The sequence below is a fragment of the Cimex lectularius genome, unplaced genomic scaffold (assembly GCF_000648675.2).
Source record: "Cimex lectularius strain Harlan isolate CLEC.00 unplaced genomic scaffold, Clec_2.1 scaffold44, whole genome shotgun sequence".
NCBI lineage: Eukaryota > Metazoa > Arthropoda > Insecta > Hemiptera > Cimicidae > Cimex > Cimex lectularius.
The window spans coordinates 417,179-438,235 of NW_019392639.1; the positions used below are offsets into that span (position 1 = coordinate 417,179).

Sequence of the window (21,057 nt, forward strand, 5' to 3'; positions counted from 1 at the left end):
TAACTAAATGATTCATACATAATTAGTAGTCCAACAGTTTGTTTTAAACAATTAGTGTTTTATTTATTATGTATATATATCATGTAAATTTTAATTTTGATTGATAATAATATTATTTAAAATTACTGAAAAATACATTAATGCATTTCACTTGGAATACCATTGTTACATTATCCACTAATTATACATATAATAATACATATTTTCATAAAACAATATTTGGAAAATAAGGATGAATTATTTTAAATTGCCATTAATGGAAGTATTTACAATTTTGTCATATTAAAATTTAATAAATAAAAAATCTTTTAAATTGTGATGCATGTAAAAGTGCAGAAAACAATTGAATAGTATAAAAAAATAAATGAATGATCGTGTGTTAACAGAACAAATACTAAACCAAACTGACAACAGTTTTACAAATTTAAAAAAATAAATAAATAAAAACAAAAAGATATAAAAAGCTTTTATATATATTAATAAATTAAATTGGATCCTCATTTATAAACAATTACAAAAGACATTAAATATTAATTTCTAAATAAATTATATACCTTTTAACTGAATTTAACATTATTTATGTTTGGCAAATTTTTACACTGCATACAATGTATAGTTTTAAAAACTATTTTTCTATTATTTTCTCTATTTTAACTGAAACTATGAGTGTCAAGATTTTTATAATTGTTTATTCAAGAAACTAAAAAGAAAAACTAAATTTAAGGAAGGTTCTGTATCTTGGTACATAATTTTATAAACTCTGTGGCTTTGAATTAATGTGCAATTAATTAGAGGAAGATCTGTTACCCATAGCACATACAACTAAAACAGACTACAGTTTTTAAATAATACTAACAGGTAGCCTTTTCCCTTGGAATAAAAAAAAAATCTGATTATAATAGTAATTAAATATAAAACCTACATTTGTTAAATAAGACAGTACAACATTTATCAATTATTTTAAAATAAATACATTTAATTATGTTTGCACTGAGCCGTAAGTTCCTGCTGGAGGTCTGTATAACTTTGGTAATGTGAACAGTTGTAAACTATTAAAAGCATACTTTCTTATGCCCACATTTTTATAGCTGTTCTCTCTTCGACATCCTTCACTGAAAAACAAATAAATTAATTAATTAAACATTTAACCCATTTGGAACTGGACAATGAAATTCCGTTCTATGCACTCAAATTGTTAAAAGCAAAGCTTTATCCAGGACTAATTTGTCATTAATATTGCTTCGGTTTTTAATGAATACACCATGAATGGCAGTTGGTATGCAAGATGTCTCAGTTAGAATATAAAATAAATTACAATTAATTAAGGTTTTCAGTTGAGATAAAAAAGTCAATGGCACGAGTGGAATTCGAACCCACGATCTTTGGCTTGATACGCCGTTGCTCTACCACTTGAGCTATCGTGACCTCGATCCACTCGGACACTAACTTCCAATCTCAACCACACCTTTCGAATTTTCCCTCCTTTTTGCCATTTTTCAAATGTCTTGTAATCAATTTGATTCTCGGCGACAAATGAAATGGCCACGGAGAGCTTTAGTGAAGTATACTTCATTTTAAACTTATTAAATTCACTAGTTTCGTGGTCCGCTTGACCAATTAATATCTTACAATTAATTAAGGCTTTCAGTTGAGATAAAAAAAGTCAATGGCACGAGTGGGATTCGAACCCACGATCTTCAGCTTGATACGCCGCTGCTCTACCACTTAAGAAATCGAATCCCGCTTGTGCCAATGACGTTTTTATCTCAACTGAAAATCTTAATTAATTGTAAGATATTAATTGGTCAAGCGGACCACGAAACTAGTGAATTTAATAAAATAAATTGTTAATTTAATCAAGTAAAGTTAAATAAAGATAGATCACGCTCGTATTTGCCATAATAGTGGTTCTGGGTTGGAAAACCGGCAGAATCCCCTTATCAGAAATACCCAATGTTGTATTAAACCTATATGCATGACAAAATTATTTTAATGAGTTCTTGGTTTCTTTTCTTCTTTGCTGGTTCCTATTCATTCATGGGGACATTGGCGATACTTTATTGAAGAAGCTCCAACTTTTTTTCTCTATTTATTAAAATGAATGAATTTTGGACTAATTCCAATTACTCCAATTCAGCTGACGATGTTCCGGCTTACCAATGCAACATCATCAGCTGAAGAGGGTTTTTAGGAACTAGACCAAAAAGCACTCATTTTTAATAAAGAGAGAAAAAATCGGTAGTCCTTCAATAAAATATCATCAATGTCAACAAAGAAATTATTTGAAAATGTTTTAATTTTAACTACTGAAAAGATCAATTTTACCTTCTCATGCAGTCAAGGGCTTTCTGATATTCATGCTCAGCTAAGTCATATTCGGAGCTAAGAATGTTTACTTGTTCAAGAGTAACTGACATACCAGTCCTATCTTTGGCACTTTTACAGCTTGTAAATCTAATACCTGAAATTAACAGTAAATGTTTATTATTAACCACATGTTTATTGTTGTGTCATTGTTGTGGTACCTTTCATTTTTCTACAAATATGGCCAGCTAATTGAAGTATTTGGACATTTTTTGATTTTGGTGTTTCAACTTCGTGTTTTAGACGACTCATCAAATCGTTTAGAGTTGTGTTTGACTTGCAATATGGCATACCTACATAATTTGATAATTAATATTAATATCTATAAATTTTTTAAAATATAATTATAAGAACTTCATGTATGTAGATATACAAGGTGAGTTTTACTTCTGTTCCCCTCTATTTTTTATTTTTTTTATTATTTTTGTTTTTATTAGTGAAAAATCCCAAGACACATAGATTTTTATTTGCCTAGTTATTATTGTTGTCTAATTTCTCACAAAACAAAAAAGTTTGACCTAACTCTCCAGGATAATTGGGTGGGTACTTGACTATTTCAAATGGCAGGGTACTCATCAATTTTTTGACATTATGTTTTCTATTTACTGTACAAATCATAAAAATAACAAGAAATTATAACAAGTGAAAAAAAAGTCGAGAAGATTCTGTTGTTGGGAAAAGTGGACTGAAATCTGCACCAGGATGAATTGTGCTTTAATGAGCTACATCCAAAGCATATAATTCATGTTATTTGAGGAAATTGTCCCATTTCCCCCCCCCCAGTAACATGGGCAAGGTATTTACTTACTATCAATTAAAATTATAAATTAATATATTGGTCATTAGTGAAGATGTGATTGGAGAATATTTTGTTTATGCAAAAAAAACAGTGATTTGGAAATGTTTTTGTACCCCTGAATTCAATGTCAAAAAACCTTTTAAGGAATATACATCAGTACACCTTGCTATTTGAAATGGTTAAGTTCCTATCTAAATCATGGAAAGTTTTTTTTTTCTTTTTTTTTTTTAAATTGGCCTTATGATCTTTGCATATTAGCCATGACGAATCTCTTATATATGTTGTTCAAATTGGGGGTTATCGGGAAAAAAGGGCCAGAGGCGACGGTGGGAATCGAACCCACGATCGCGGCGTGAGAGTCTATCATGCTAACCACTCGGCTACCGCGGTCCCCATCATGGAAAGTTCTAACTTCGGAACTTTTGCTTCATGAAAAACTAGACAAAAACATAAAGTTTGTGTCTCAGGATTTGCCCCAAAAACGTTAAAAAAAAAAAAATAAAATGTATAAATAAAACATATAATAATAAAAAATGCAGTGGGTACAAAAGTTAAAATCACCCTTTATAGAAACGTATAAAAAATTAAAAACCTTTGACTGTTGATTGTGGTAAAAATCCAAGCCTTCGATATCTGTGGTAGTACTCATTAAGCCGGCAGAAATTATCAGCATTGCTTTTGTCATGAGCTTTCGTATTGCCAATGCTTTCGGCTAAGGTGGCAGCCTCATTAATTCCAACGTTAAAAAAAACTGGCGTGATATTAAAAGAAATGCTGTTTGAAGTCGATGTGAGAGGAAGGAGTGAATATACTGCCTCTGGAACTGGTATAACTACTCCGAGGGATGGCCTAGATCCTGTTATTTTTGGCTGTTGCGCATTTTGCCTTCACACATAAAAAAAATCATAAATACATTTATTTATTTAGTCTTCTTACTCTTGCTAGTTTGCCTGTCATATATAATTTTCAGACAGTCTGAAGATATTACAATACAAAGCCAGTGAGAATAGGAGTCCATGATTAAACTACATACTTCAACACAATATCTCCCAATAAAATGTATAATTATTTATTTAAGATCTAACTTGTGTTGTTAGCAACTTTTTGATATCCCATTATGAGATAAAAATTTATTATTTCTGACATCCATTGGTGAGTAAAATGCATAATTAATATTTTAAATATTGATAATTTAGAAAAATTGATAAGATAATTGATAATTTAGTAGGACAATTTTTTAATGTCCTTACCAACAAAACTCAATTTAGTTACAATTAATTAAGGTTTTTAGTTGAGATAAAAAAGTTCATGGCACGAGCGGGATTCGAACTCACGTGGCCATTTCATTTGTTGCCGAGAATCCAATCCGATTACACGACATTTGAAATATGGCAAAAAGGAGGGAAAACTCTAAAGGTGGGGTTGAGATAAAAAGTTGGTGTCCGAGTGGATCGAGGTCACGATAGCTCAAGAGGTAGAGTAGCGGTGTATCTAGCTGAAGGTCGTGGATTCGAATCCCACTCATGACACTGACTTTTTATCTCAACTAAAAACCTTAATTAATTGTAATATATTAATTGGTCAAGCGGACCACGAAATTAGTGAATTTACTCAATTTAGTACTCAATCTTACAAGCTCCGGTAAAAGTTTTAAATTAGTCAACTCTTGTTAATTCGATACTTGCTAATACAAACTCAGCAACTCACTTTGGTAAATCGCAAATTTTTTATGTATTTTGATACACTTGGTAATACAAAATATTTTTTCTTATTTTATATATCACCAACTCCACAGTTCATATCTTCTCTATTGATAGGTTGAAAAATTCCAATATCTCCGTGGTTGAAAACTTTTATTCAATTTAGTAAATTACATAGCGTTTCGGGCTCCCGGCCCGTAAGATTTCTCTATGTTTAGTTTCTGATGGGCCGGGAGCCCGAAACGTCCATGTAATTTACTAAATTGAATAAAAGTCTTCAACTGCAGAGATCTTGGAATTTTTCAACCTATCAATAGAGAAATATTTTTTGTAATGGGGGGGAGAGCATTCTATAAATCAAAATGGAACCACTTCCTCTCTTAAAAATTGTAACTTTTCCTTGTAATATTCATCTAAATTTCCACATATAGTTTACTTCTTTGTATCCTAGTTTTTTTTTCTCTAGTCTGTGATGTTCAGCAGTACCGGTCAATGTTTTGTCAGTGTTCTCAGCACTGGTCAATTTTGAAAGTCTTATAAAGCAAAGATGCAAGCCACATTGAAACAAAAACGCTTCATTTTTTTTTTTTTTTTTTNACTGATAATTCAAATGTTGTGATAACTGAATAATTGTTGTGGTCCCTTGGGTTTCAAATTATCAAGAGTCGACTGTATTAGCATGTCTGTTTTTTTTTTGTTTTTTTAAAGCATAAATAATTGTTCTTTCATATGAAATGAGTATGTTAAGTTACAGTTTTTATTAATATTACATACAAACTATTTTAAACTTAATTATTACAAACCAGTTTAATAAAAAGAAATAAAGTGACTTACTTTGAACCTGCTGTATACTGGGTCAGTTTAAAAGTCACAGTGCTAAGATCTTCTATAGCCACAACCATATCTCCCCACATATCTATTTCACCTCCGTAGTAACTCAAAAGCCCTTCGAATATGACTAATGGGCCAACACTGCTCAGAATGTGAAGAAAAGTAGGATCTGGATTTTGACAGCAAAGCCTCGCGATGAGGCCAGTGACGACTGAAGTCAACTATACGATTTAAAATATATTTTAACAATAAGAAAGACGATGTTCAGTGTTGGATGTACAATGTACAAGATTCACTTACTGCATGTGAAAAACAAACATTTCTGCGATATCGGACATAACACGATCTTTGTGCAGCTTTGTTATCTTCTTGCAGTCTAAAAACGCTGTGAGTCAACCGGGCTGTTTTCAAAAGGCCGTCCATAGCTTGACGCAACTTTTTCATACTAGGTCTTAATTCTCGAGTCCAATCTACAATATTAGTTAGCTCCAAACCTAAATAACGTTAATTAATTGACAAAAGGAAAAGTAAGTAGAGATGAAAATTGATATTACCTTCGGTGAATTTATTCCTAACTGAATTGGTCTTTTCGGTAACTTGATTGATACCGTCATTGCTTAAAGTTTTTGAGTTTTCTTCAGTGTTGTATGTCTGGCTAAAAGATTGTTCTTGTTTTTGTGTGCACAATTCTGAGCGAAAACTTTGTGATCTTGCAATAGAATTGTTAGAGCTTCTACAATACAATTTATAGTTAGTTTAATTAAATTTTTTGTTTCGTATTAAATTAAAATTTGAGAACAACCTTAGTCGCACAGCTGGAGAACCACATCGTCCGCATAGGAATTTCACTTTGCTCACCAGACACATAACACTAGCTTCGATGTTGAGCTGGGTCAAATCCCAAGGTTCAGGCTCGTCAGTAGGTTTGTAATAATTCGCCGAGGGTGAGCTACACATTGCATGGGTATCTAAAAACATGCGCCCGACTTCATGCTCATGGCCATTTGATACAACTTCCACTTTTGACAACTCCTCTTCTTTTGTATTATCTTCTTCATCAGGATTATTTATACATCTTATATTATCCTCTAGTTGATCATTCTATATCCAAGAAATTTCACTGTTTAATAAGTAATATAAAATGAACCTTTTGTTCATAGATACATGCTACATACCATTTCATTTGAGTTTTCATCTATTTTATTCTCTTCATCTTCATAATCAGAATAGGGGACATAAGTTGTTCTTCTCGTTGAATGTGCGCTCCAAAATGAATGACAATTATGAGTGGGACTATCGGGTGTTACAGGTTCTTCATCGGTAGTTTTAAAATCATGAAATTGCAAATGTTGGGTTATTCTCTTGAATGGAGACATCGGAATTTCTTCTTGTGTCAAAGGTTCTGTCACCTTATGTTCTTCTACAAATGTTAATGCCTCTTCTACCAATCCAGCATCCCACAGTGTCAAAAGTGTTCTTGTCTATAAAGTAATAATACAAATGCTTTAAACTGTTTTTAATTTTAATTTATTCAATGTTGTTAAATCGGTACCTTTTTCACCATATCATCACAAATGGACAACATCCCGGGGGTTTTCTTTTCTTTTGCTAATTTCATCAACAATCTCATAGCTTCCACGACTTCTCGTCTCAACTGTTTTATAGCTTGTATGGCATCATGTGCCACGACAATTTTATCAATACTGGGAGCGTCTAGCTTGCTCTTTATCGGAGACTCTTTTAATTGTTGTAGAAGCCTAAGGATCATATCATATTTAATTTGTATATGGCTGATTAAAAATTTATCCTACTCACTTGATAAGACCACCAGTTTTGGATTTATGTGAATGAGCGGTAAATGCCCCAACTGTAATAGTATCGTAGAATCCACATTTTTTAAGAGTATCATTTTGCACCCAAATTCTTTGAAGATGAAGATTTACAGGTGCAAATTCAAGGGATTTATCCAGTTTTCGAGAAGATGGCTTAAAAAAACTCCCTGAAAAAAAAATGTTCAACCATTTTTACACAATAATATTATGATCATATTAAAAAATTATTATTATTACTAAACATAAGGAAATCCAAATAGTTTGTGAGAAAAACTGTAATTTTTAAATAATTATATACTGCTTCAAAATTTGGCTGGAATTTACAGTTCATAAATATTGTAAATAATAAATAAATTCGCTAATATATTACAATTAATTAAGGTTTTTAGTTGAGATAAAAAAGTCAATGGCACGAGCGGGATTCGAATCAACTTCCCATCTCAACCACACCTTTTTGCCATTTTTCAAATGTCGTGTAATCGGATTGGTTTCTCGACGACAAATGGCAAAAAGGAGGGAAAATTCAAAAGGTGTGATTGAGATGGGAAGTTGATGTCCAAGTGGATCGAGGTCACGATAGCTCAAGTGGTAGAGCAGCGACGTATCAAGCAGAAGATCGTGGGTTCGAATCTCGCTCGTGCCATTGACTTTTTTATCTCAACTAAAAACCTTAATTAATTGTAAATAATCACACATCTAAAAGTGTGTGGGGTTTAGTGACCAGCAGCCAATGATTATTTGGAGATCGTGAGATGCAGTCTGGTATGACATAGGTTTTAGAAAAACATTTTCTTTATCGTGCCAATGTTTCGATCTTTATTGAGATCATCTTCAGGGCTCCAAGTGTTTGTTTTCTGTGTAGATTTGTCATTCTTGTATGTCGTGTTGAGAGTGTTCAATAAAGATCGAAAAATTGGCACGATAAAGAAAATGTTTTTCTAAAACCTACGTCACACCAACTGCATCTCACAATCTCCAAATAATCATTGATTATGTATAATTTTTAGTGACTGGTTGTTTAATAATTTGTTGGATGTGTGCAGAGCGGTCAAGAAACCTGCATACCACATTCAAGAAAAACAACTCGTGTTATGAGGAGAATAAAAAAAACAAAAAAAATCTTTTATGAACACATTACATAATAAATAGTTTAATTATTTTTTGGATTTGTAAGGAGGGCCAAGAATGAGGTAGCTTAGAAAAACACCTTTTTCATTTTTTTTTGCCGATGTTTCTATCTTTATTCTATTCTTGTGGTGTCATATTGGTGTGTGAAATTGTTCGCACAATTTTACACAACACAAATGTGACAAGAATAGCACCACACTTTACCGTGAAGATGATCCAGATGAAGGTTGAAACGTCGGCAAAAAAATGAAAAAGGTGTTTTTCTAAACTACCTCATTCTTGGCCCTCCTTACAAATCCAAAAAATAATTAAACTATTTATTATGTAATGTGTTGATAAAAGATTTTATTTTATTTTTTTTTATTCTCCTCATAACACGAGTTGTTTTTCTTGAATGTGGTATGCAGGTCCTATCACTGATCTATTTAGCTCAAATGACCACTTTGAATAGGGACCAGGGATGCATAAAATACATGTCATTTTAGAACAAATTGGTGTTTGTTTCAAGAAAAACAACAGCCCAGGCTGAAAATGTTTACAACCAAATAAAGGAATGTAAGAAAAAATTAGATTAGAATTTCTTTAAACTTATTATGTAAAACCAACCTTTATGAGCTTGTAGGTTCTGTTTCGCCTGAGAATAGAGTCTCATAAAATATAAGTGCTTATCTAATAGCTGTACTTGTAAAGAATGCCATGGTTCAACTAGCTCTCCGATACCAGCAACTTCCTGAAGAAGTTCCTTTTCTTCATTTATCCAAAGTCCACTGCGAAAAACAATTTTATTTACTAACATACTTAAGAATGAGGAAAAAAAAGGGAAATCAAATGTACAATTAGAAAAAATATCAGCGTATAAACTCAGTGGTTTTGTGAGCATGCTATTTTTGTTTATTCAAAATAATGAATGTGAGCTCACGGATTTTTACTGTTCTTTCTTAAACATCACTCATAAATTTTAATTTTATTTATAATTTATTTTAATTTCCAGATTAAGTTTAGATCATTATCAAATAAAAACGCTACAATTAAGCTTACAACAAGCTGACTTAATTTTCGCAAATTGACCAAATGTTAGTGATTGATGCTGGCAAAGCCCAATGCTTATTCTACTTCACTACACTACACTCCTGTGATTTCAGCCTGCATGAGTGTGCTTCTCACTTGTGGTTTTGATTGTGAATATGTTAATTTTGTGATTATAATTCATCAATCTATATGACATTGTCTGAATGCTGGTAGAAGTGTCATTTCATTGTTGTGATTTGTGATTATAACCAATTGTCATACAAGAAATATAAAAATGAAACTTTTCATTTTGGACTTGAGAAATTACATGCTTTCTGTGCTTAAATTACTGTTAAATATGTTTTTACTCAACTTACTAGTATAACGTTTCTTTAAAAATAATAGTGTATTCATTAATATGCATAAACATTAAATCATCTTCATCTTCATAAAATTATTTAAAACTTATTGTATTTTACCATCGTTTATGCAATATTAGCCTTTTATTAATGGTTTTTTTTTTTCTTTAAAACAAGTACTAAACTGTATGGAAATTCAGAATTAAAAAAAAATCTTTTAGAACTTAATAATATGTAAAAACAGTACAAAATTACTTACAGAAGTTGTTGTGGAAAAAGGAAACACAGAGTGCTCTCTGCCATTACTTCTTGAACACATATATCACCACCGAGACCTGAATGAAATCGGTAAGTATGGATATTTGCATTTCCGAACCAACTCTTGAAATCCCCTTGGCGTGGTAATTTTAGTTTACATCCTAGGCGCGGAGGAAGAGATTGCGATCTGCGATGACAGCACACTTTCACGTCGTGATTTGAAATTGTTTTTAAAGGGGTGCTTTCTGTGCTCAAATTGCTCTTCTCCCTTTCATGTGACCAAACAATTATACTTAAAAAACCAACAGTGGCATTGCTGTTACCTTTTAAAGGAATTCTCAGTTTATCGTTATCCTGAAGAGTGCCTAGTGTGACACAAGCATTTCCTGTAAATTTACAATTGATTCAGATTTGATTTTCATTTAATGTTCAATTTAATATTAAACGTTATTGTATTTACCGATTGGTGTTGATGTGTGTGATATAGTTTCTCTAACATCAAACGCAGTAAATTTGATTTTGGAATCACTAATTAACCCATCGCTAGACCGGAAACTTATCGTACACAAGAAACTTGGATTGCTACTCCTCTAAAAAATGGAACAAATATAAATGAAGACCCTAGATTACAAATTATAGTTTATTACAAGGCCAATCTACCTGGATAATTTCTGTGTTGGAATATTTAAGCCAAACAGCTGCCGATGGCACAAAAACATGAGCAGTGACCAGAGAAGACGGTGGCCTTCCATGACCGTCGCACAACAAATTATCACATGATAAAGAAACCTCACAAATTGGTAATTCTGCAGGATCTAAATACATAAATGATACAACTCAAATAGTGCTCGAATATATCAAGTTTTATTTGTTTAGAAATATTATTAAACTGTGAATTTCAATAATTCATACCTATTGTATTTCCCCTCCTCAATCTCCACATTTGCACATCCAGGTCAGGATCATGCCCTCTTTTTAGTTCTAGCTTTTGTTCTAAGTGCAATAACTTGGCTCTTAATTTGGCGTAACCAGACATTTGTATAACTTCAAGCCAAGAGTTTCGTTCTTCCTCTGAGCTCGTACCGCATTGCTGCTCCATCCCTCCTTCAAACACTGAAAAATATTAACGAAATAAAATATAAATTTGTTGGGAACTAAAAAAAAATAAATAAATTACCGATTGTAAAACCATAATAAGGTTCCAAACCGGCTGGATCTATTTTAATGGTAAACTGTTCCAAAACAATGACTCCAACAGGCTCGGACCACTGATAATGATTTTTGAAGTAAAACAGCAGGTTCCCACGTAAGCGACACCATCTTTCTTGACTTACTGTGCACAAAATAATTCCTTTTAATGACAAATTAAACCTTTTAAAATATTAATTATATCTAAAAAAAAAAAATAATGTTCAAGTTTAAACTATGAAATAAACTGGTAAAGACTACTAAATTGAAAAAAAAAAAATTAAATTAGTTTCACTTTTGTAATTTTAATAAGATGAAGATGGGAAAAAGACAAAAGTCTAAAGTAAAACCATGATAATAATAATATATAATAATACATGTGGATAGCTAGCATTAATGCATTAATGGTCATTGCTAGCCCTCTTTTGCGTTTTTCCTATAAATTCGTTGCTGATGCTGAAGCCAAATTACGTGTCGATTAAACTTTTGGTGTTAGATTACCAACTTTATCATTTCTCTAAACCTCTCACAAGCCTTTATAATCCTCAGGGCCTTATCATTAACAAACAAATTTTGCACGTGTAATAAAAAAAACATTTCAAAATAAGTTAGTCTGGTTAGCATTCACACTGCCCTAGAGTACTTCATTCATTGCGGTAATTTGAGGAATAAACGCCTTTATTCGTGCTAATAAATTACATTCACTCGCTAGTTGATACATAAGAACTGTTTCTCATTTACCATTTTTATAGTTATACATCACATAGCTCATTCATTCATGTCAGATACTTGATAGTCCTTGGGAATTGAGGGATCTAGTCTCTCCATTCTTGCTAATAAATACATTCTAATGGCCCTGAGGTAAGGACCAGTGTTTTGCACAGCCAATTCTCTTTAATTCTCAGACAACAGTCATAAATGTGATCTCACCCTAGATGGCTATGTGAAATCCACATGACCCATACGTACATAAAACATTTTCCTTTTTAGGCCAACCTCTGCAAGCCAAGGACCGATGCCTTTTTAACTTTAAATAATTTTGATCTTTCAGTCCAGCAGACTCTCCATTTTATTTTGTATTGCGTCGGAAACAGTTCTTTTTATATCTTTTGGACATGCAGTGTAGGTCGTGTGCTTCCTCATTCCTGGTAATACCTACTACTCAGCTTTCAAAAGTATAACATTTTTCTCTAAGAAAAGGAAAATCTATCTCCTCGGAATTTGCAACCATTCTGTCATAGTCTGCCTCTTCCAGGTCTTCTGCATGTTTGTAAAATTTTGTATAGTTGACAGAGCATTACAAGTATTAAGAATTACTTAGAGATCATGAGATGCGGTTTGGTGTGATGTAGGTTTAGAAAAACATTTTCTTTATCGTGTCATTGTTTCGATCTTTTTTTATGTACAGGGCTTGGGATTTATAAACATTGCTTAAATGATACAAACACATAAAGATATGAATATGAACTTGTTCAATGATGTACACAATATAGAAATTGTATGTTTAATCAAAGTATTTGTACTCACTCCAAATGTGTTTTCTCGGTAAGTGTGTACTCCCTTTGAGTGAATACAAATATTTTGATTGAACCTGAAATGTCTGTATTGTGTAGATCATTGTACAAATTCATATTCATATCTTATAGGTAATTCTATAATTTAAACAATGTTTATAAATCCCAGGCCCTGAAGATGATCTCAATAAAGATCAATACAATTAATTAAGGTGCTTAGTTGAGATAAAAAAGTCAATGGCACAAGGTCACGATAGCTCAAGCTGTAGAGCAGCGGCGTATCTAGCCGAAGATCGTGGGTTTGAATCCCACTCGTGCCATTGACTTTTTATCTCAACTAAAAACCTTAATTGGTCAAGCGAACCATGAAATTAGTGAATTTAAAGATCAAAATGTTGGCACGATAAAATGTTTTTCTAAACCCTACATCACCTAGAATAGGATGCTTCCTAGTACAACCCTAAAAATCTGTTATTCAGAAATTTTTGCAATAGTTCTAGGAGTTGTTCAACTAAGTGTAAAAATAAAGAAGTACTACATTGCTGATATCAACCCTATTTATAATAATGCTATTATTATCATTCAATATTATAATTTTATATTAAAGGATGATTAGGAACGAGGCTGTCTTTTAATAGGAAATTTGAGAAAAGCAATAATTAGAATGTAGTTAATGATTGAAAACAATAACACCTGTTTTACTTTCTTTTAACAAAAATTGAAAAGAAATTTAAAATTAAACCATTTGCAATCAGGAAGTGAAATTATTTAATACAAGGTTAAAACAGACATACCTACTTTGCCTAATCATCCTAAATGAAATGTTCAATTCACTGTAAACAGTTTATCAATATTTTTTTTAAAGAACAAAATCAACCTATGTTTTAAATCGCACATATAATTAAAACAGTCCAGAAGGTAGTTAAAAAACATGTTGGGAATAATTATCACATTACCTTAAAACTGAGTATGCAGTGTAATTAAAAACTGATAGAAAATAAATTTAAAATCAAATTAAAAATTACTGAAAGTATGTTATAAAAACTTTTACAAAAGTAAAGCATGCCTGGTAATCTACCCATGCAGAAAAAAAAATCTACAATAAACAACTACAAATAAATAAAATAAAACAATTCAACAATGAGTTTTGAAAATCAATGCATACACTTACTCTAACATAAAAAGCATCACAATACCAATATTTATAAATTAATAAATATACGTATATGATGTGTAATATGTATATTTATGTGTTAAGTAATATTAACTTACGTACATTCATAAAAATAAAGTTACGCTATTTTTATTAAATGTTTAATTAAATTAGCAAACTCTCTACTCTACTGCGTATGTAATTAAAAATATCCAAGAATTATATTAAAATCAATTTATAGAAAGCAATTCATTGTACTATCACCAAAAATTTAACTTCACCATAAACAAATATTTATTTAGTAAGAAATTTAAAGTGATAATTTATTTTGTCTATTCTAGCGTCTGACACTAAATTGCTACTATATTCACCAAAGCCCCATAATAAAACAATACAAGAGTTACTCAAAGCTGAATTTGTAGCTTTATGATCACCAACAATAGTATTAAATTTTGTTAAAATTGAGTTACAATATTGCTTGCTTTACAAATTAATTATGAATTTCTCACTCTACTCTTATTACTTTTATTTATCCCTCATAATACATTTTTTTGCACCTTAAAGCTGCCAGCAAATGTTTTATCCTAGCTAAAAAAAAATTACAAATATATATGCTTAATGTAACAGTTTTCCCGTTGAAACCATGATGAAAAATTATCAGTCTTTCACCAAATTTTCTTTTATTGCATATTATTACAACTGATTAACAATGAAAGTTTTTTCAGTTTAGTTAATAAAAAACTGAACGGATGTTTGCATTAGGTCTGATGATCCACTATGCTAACTAGTTTAAATTTTTAAAAATTATCTCACTACAACTTAAGACTAAATATTTTGGATCAAGCCAGTTGCACATTTGCTTCGTACTACAAAAACATATGAATCGGCCACAGACAGCATGACAGGAATTATTAAAACCTCTATAATTTCCAAACCTGAGTAAAATAATAATATATATTGTATTAAAGTGAATAATAATTTATGATGGGAGATTTTTTTTTTTAATTTTTACTGAAACTGAACTGCTATTGCCATGTGTTAGTAAGGATAACATTATTTTTAAAAATAACGGGTGGTGTCAAGATTAGCTAAGAGCCATGCTCAATAATTCCAGAAGTTTGATCTATGTATATTTTCAATTAAAGGATTTTCATCAAAAAATGAAGCACCATTTAAAAATATATTTAAAACTAAAATGAACTGTTTATTCTGGAAGAACACTCATTGGCTAATATTAAAATGGACACCTTGGATTAACATTGGAATTGAAACTTCTCTCATTTCTCACAAATATTATTAGGGAAGTTAAAAAAATAAAATTAAAAATTAATCCACCATCATGCTAAGAAATACTGAAAAGAGTATTAAGAATGGATCTTTTTTTAAATTGCAATGCAATGCATGCAAAACCAACAAAACTTAATGACTTCCCTTGACTTATAAAAATGACATACAATATCTGTACACCTAAAAAAAATAGTGGTGGCAAGTCAATATTCAGTAAGGTTCTCTTCTCTTCCAAAAAAACAAAAAAACCATAATCCCATGAAAAAGAATGACGTTAATTAATTACGAAGATCTTTGAGATGATTTAGATTCATATAGACTGAGCTTTATGGACTGAGTTACAAGTGTACATGATTTAATTTTGATTATAGTTAAATTCACTAATTTCGTGATCCGCTTAACCAATTAATACTTTACAATTAATTAAGGTTTTTAGTTGAGATGAAAAAGAGGTCACGATAGCTCAGGTGGAGAGCAGCGTCGTATCTAGCCGAAGGTCGTGGGTTCGAATCCCTCTCATGCCATTAACTTTTTTTCATCTCAACTAAAAACCTTAATTATTTGATTATAGTATTATTAAAAAAATCTTATACAATTTTACCGAGATCAGGGGGTCATAATAAACGGTCAAATCATTAAATGTTATTCTTAATTGAGTCTATGATCAAGAATTATATTAAATTAAGTATATATGAGTATCGAGAAAGACACATTTACCAAACAAGAATAAGAATTTCCTAAAAAATAATTTTAGGATCTTTCCTATATATTAAAAAAAACATATTTCACGGTTATTAAATTTATATTATGCTAAATGTATTAAGTAAAATTTTTGTAGTAAAAAAAATAATATTGTTTTAATATTAATTTAAAGAAAATAATTATCTTTACCTAGTAAATGAATGAGGATATTCCTCATTCATATAGCAAAGAAATTATATCTGCTGACAATGTGAGCTTGAGATAATAGAACAAGTGTTAAATCAAAATCTAAAAAATGATGGTACTAAACCATAAAATTAAAAATGAGTGAAAATGATGTTAAGCAAGCAATGTAATACTGAATAACATGATTCAGAAAATCATTCAAAATAAAAATATTAAACATGTTTTGAAGATTAATCATTGGAACAAGTATCTGAATTCAAAGATAGTTGATTAGCTTCAGACAAATGGAATTGCATAAACAACAAAAATATATGTTTAAAGAAACAAAACCTCATTGTACTTGGATTAAAAGTTTGATAAATTAATAAAAATGTCCGTTCTAAAAGAAAAACATTGGAGATGTACCTGTATTATTAAAATAATTCAAAATGAACAAAGCAAGTTTCTCTCTAGAGTTAAAATGCTCTCAAGTATATTCCAAGTACGAATGTTTTCTTAATCTGTTTGATTTTGACTAATCCAATTATTTTAAAAATATGACATCTTTTAAAATTAAACTCATAGAGGATTTTAACATATTGTTTAAAATGTTTGTTTCCTTTGAACAGTAGATTTTCTTGTTGTTCTTCAATGATAACGTACATAGACATAGTTCCTTTTGAAACCAAAGAGTGCACAAGCAAAACTAAAACCCATATTCAAATACGATTGTTAATGTTACAATGCAACTTTAAATTTGGAAAAAAGGTTACATTTGAGCTTGTTAGATAATTAGTTAGCCCAAGCAGATTGTAAAGTGCTGGTTTCATTAGCAATACCTTTATTGGCTCCACTATAGCAGCTCAGCTCCTGCAAACCCTTAGTCTTTTTTCCTCTTTTGCTGTCTCTTCCTGCAACGGTCACATAATGACAACTCCTAAATTTCACTGATTTTCGCTATTAAGCATGGATTTATGTACCAAAGATGCAGACAGAAATTTATTTTTAACTAGAGTATAATATTATAACAGAATATAAAATCATATTCTTTATTTATTTATAATTGAACAAGAATTTTTTGTAAGTATTAGAATAAATAAATACTGGCCGAGTTGTTAAATTAGAAAATCATCCTAACATTTAAAATTAAATAATAGCAAAACTAAATAAAATGTTTTGGCACAAAAAATATAAACCTTTTTAAACCTATTTGCTTTATCCAACTTTAATAGGAAGACAGACCAATCACTGAATATAGTGAAATGCTGAAATGTATATGACAGAAAAAAAGAGCAAGAATAGGCAGACAGTTAAATTCTGGGTTCAATATCTCACAGCATCCAATCTGAAAATGCTACTCGAACATGGCAGCGGGTTTCTGGGTCCCCTGTGCCGCTTTTTAGGGGAAATTGGGATTTTTTATTGTATATAATATGTCTTATGTGTTGTGTGTCTGTATGTTTTGTCTGAGTGCATGTATTTATTAGCGTGAATGGCAAGGGGTGAGGGTGAAATATAACATCATCATCGCCCCTCGAACTTTTATGTATATGAATGTATTTATTTGTATGAATGTAGTGTTTGAAAGGGTATATAGAATATAGACGAAGTTGGGGCTGAAATGACCTAGATGTCAGGAGCCCCAGTCAAAAAAAAAGCAATGTTTCACAATTTAACATAAACTAAAGGAATATGTAAAAACTATTTTGATACATACAACTTTATTTAAATGAAATTTTAAATATTCTAGTAAATTTCATTTGATAAGTAGTAACATGCTGTAGTTGATATAATTTTTGTTGTTGGAAATGCGGAATATTGATGTTCTACAATTAATTCTTTCTCTTCCTTTGTTTTTTATTTTCTTTTTATAACCAGGGTTGGAGTTAAAGTGTTGAGCATCTAAAAAAACATACACTTGCCAAGATCAGCTTGCGATTTATTTACCATTTTTGCCTATGCATTTTGGCCTGCTCCAACTCCCTCTTCAGGCTTTTCAAAGCTATAATCATACTTGGCTAAATCAATAAATAAATCTCAAGGCTGATCTGGAGGATTGTATGACTTTAATGAGGTCCATGGGAAAAACATGATGGGAAAACTTGATGATATCTTGGGTACTAAGATACAAGAGAATTTTTGGTAACAAAAAAGCACACATTGGCCATCCTCCATCACAGAATGTATCCAAAAAAGGCAAAAAGAGAAGTGGGTAAACTCTAGAGGTTGTTAAAGTTTTTCACAATGTTGGACTAAATCTGTTTTCAAGGAAATTTGAGACACCCGTAAAAAACTTAAATATGTCAATCTGTATTCATATTTAAGGTTGTTTTGCCCTGATGATGACCTTAAAGATTGAAAGCTTGGCAGTATAATTTAATTTGCTCTCTTCTTCAAGACCATACCTCGATCCAGTGTTCAAAAGTGAAAAATTTGTCGATACTTCTACTGAAAACTCTAGAGGTGATGGATACAGTAAACTTATGCTAAAACAACCCTCACCAAGATTGACAAACTCACTGCTACAGTCAAAGGGGCTAAACTCAGAGGAGTCTATGTACCATTCACTGGCATATGAGAAAATGTGTATATTCGATGATGACCCTATTTGTAGATTATGCAATAAGGAGGAAGAAACAGCCACCCACATCACCTTCGAATGTGAAGTAACTGCCCAATGTACAAAGAAAACCCAAGGAAAGGAATTTTAGCAATGACAGTCGATACTAATCCTTAGGAGAATGAGTCGATTGCTCTGAATTATGAAACTAGAACATTACAATAAGATTGCTGCAGCACTTGGGGAACGAAACCCCCACTTCCTGGTATCCATCATCATTATCAGGTTGACGTTTTAACACTGACCCTGGCTATTATTGTCCGAACCCAAATGACCTTTGATTTTCTACAACGCTGACTTTAATCTGCCAGTTTGACAATGTGAAAGTTTCAAAATGGAAAAGTAAGTAAAAATATATCACCTAGTAATCGTTATCGAGCTTCAAAATAAAACATTTTGGGGACGAAATGTACACTTTTCAACTTAAAAGGTGTACTAATTGGTAATTAAACATACCAACTTCATTCTATTAAAAAATGGTACATCAAATATTTGGAATGACAATTCACAAATTTTCATAGCTACTGTTATACTCTCTCATATATAAATGATATACTTAACTTATTGGAGCATGTCAGAAAATCATTATTTTAAGTGGATATATTTATAAAGCAAGAAACTAATTTCAGCTAGGCTAGTTTTTAAAAAAGTTTTACTAATTAATGTTAACGCTTGTATGTATTATGTTTCCTAAGCTTCAAATGCAGTTACTGAACTGTTTGACTAAAAAAGATTAAAAATAATTAAAATCTTAATTAACAATGCTGTTATAGTTTCATTATTATTGTGTTGTTCAGTTTATTAGAAAAGTTGTAAAGTGTTCAATGCTTTACAAAAAACAGAAACTTATATACAGTGTATTATCACGGTAACAGCATTGAATTTTAAACTATTAATCTAAATTCTACAAGGGTTGTTTACAAGACAAAATAAACGATTTAATCGGTCGTCTTCCAATTTAACAATCACTACGCTTCACTAACAAAATCATGACATAAAAAAGGTATATTCATGCCAATGAACAGGAAATAAACATAACATAACGATTTCAGTACAATTATATACAAATTTACATTGAATGATCATCGCAAGTGATATGGGATTTAAGAATATAAAAAAATTGGTATCTACAAAATGTATGCGAATCCATGTCTTACAACCCACTGATATCAACCAATTTGGCAAAAATCCATGCCGGTCTAAAACTCATAAAACTCATCTTCAGACTTCACATGCTTTCAATCAATATGATTATCATTAAAATAGTAGGGAATATTTTATTGTGGACTTACTGTCGGTTCTCCTAAAAAAACCTTCTTGTCTCTCTTTAATTATAAGGACACCTTCTTTATCGAATTCCTGGGAAGGTTGAGTCGCTAGTGTCATAAGCTCCTGTTTGTTAAACCTCATCGCTCGAAATTTGATATCTGCACATTCAGTCTATGTCAATATTCGGTTCAGACCTACCTAAGTTTTCTCCTTTTTCAACTCACTTGGTGGTCAAACAACGTTGGAAAGAGTGATAAATTCCCACGTGTTGTGATCAAAACTGATTTCCTTTTCATGATATTTTCGAGTCGGAAGATTACCCTTGTGTCATCAGGGGAGTCGGATGTCTGGAACGGGACATATCACAGGCAGCTGCATATCGACGGCTCAGTTACACGGGGCCGATTTTCTCTATAACTTGCCATAATTTATTGCATTTTTCTCTACTGTGGACAGACGTCCATAAAACCGATGCCAGTTGTCACTGACAAATATAGAAAAGAGTGTTACAGCTGTTAGTACTCTGAGTACCACTAGACATCATTGGCTGTCAAATTGGCATTGACGCAACTTATGTGACGTCACAATGTACACTGTACTAGTTGTTTTATATTGAACAAACAAAACAAAAGTCATTGTACATAAAAACAAAAGAAAAAACATCAGAAGATAACAAAACACTTCAATTTCTCTCAAATTATTTTAAACCAATTTTACCAAAAATTGGGAGGTGTCAATCGTTCATTACAGGCAAAATCCTTTTTGCATCCTCGCAGGTTTCAAAGTACTATACTAAACAAATGAAACGAAAAAGCAATAATGTAATATACAGGGCGATAGGATATAAGTGGGGCGAGGCAAAGCGTTTTCTTGTATTTCG

The 21,057-nt window shown here is 31.3% G+C and overlaps 1 protein-coding gene across 2 annotated transcripts; it reads right to left on the reverse strand.

The window, feature by feature from the left end:
- Positions 1-588: 588 nt before the first annotated feature.
- Positions 589-20,689, reverse strand: LOC106672890 (type I inositol 3,4-bisphosphate 4-phosphatase). Of its 2 annotated transcripts, XM_024228031.1 has the most exons (20): positions 20,402-20,689; positions 20,201-20,335; positions 17,128-17,199; positions 11,457-11,612; positions 11,192-11,392; positions 10,940-11,094; positions 10,740-10,869; positions 10,281-10,665; positions 9,261-9,421; positions 7,510-7,693; positions 7,247-7,451; positions 6,870-7,175; positions 6,497-6,795; positions 6,249-6,427; positions 5,995-6,188; positions 5,698-5,915; positions 3,756-4,048; positions 2,526-2,657; positions 2,326-2,461; positions 589-1,112 (listed from the first exon to the last, which is right to left on the reverse strand). In XM_024228031.1, exons 2-20 carry the CDS (start codon positions 20,316-20,318, stop codon positions 980-982), a joined length of 3,657 nt encoding a protein of 1,218 aa, XP_024083799.1. In that variant the 5' UTR covers positions 20,319-20,335; positions 20,402-20,689; the 3' UTR covers positions 589-979. The 2 variants fall into 2 exon arrangements, with proteins under 2 accessions (XP_024083799.1, XP_024083803.1); XM_024228035.1 differs by lacking the exon at positions 17,128-17,199 and having other exon boundaries at positions 980-1,112.
- Between the last annotated feature and the right edge of the window lie 368 nt (positions 20,690-21,057).

Bases quoted from the DNA above. Each gene is read 5' to 3' on its own strand.
- LOC106672890 (XM_024228031.1), bottom strand. From the start codon at position 20,318: ATGAGGTTTAACAAACAGGAGCTTATGACACTAGCGACTCAACCTTCC. The intron at 7,452-7,509 runs GTGAGTAGGATA...TATGATCCTTAG, and splicing joins AAAACTGGTGGTCTTATCAA to GCTTCTACAACAATTAAAAG. The intron at 2,462-2,525 runs GTACCACAACAA...TGTTAATTTCAG, and splicing joins TATTTGTAGAAAAATGAAAG to GTATTAGATTTACAAGCTGT.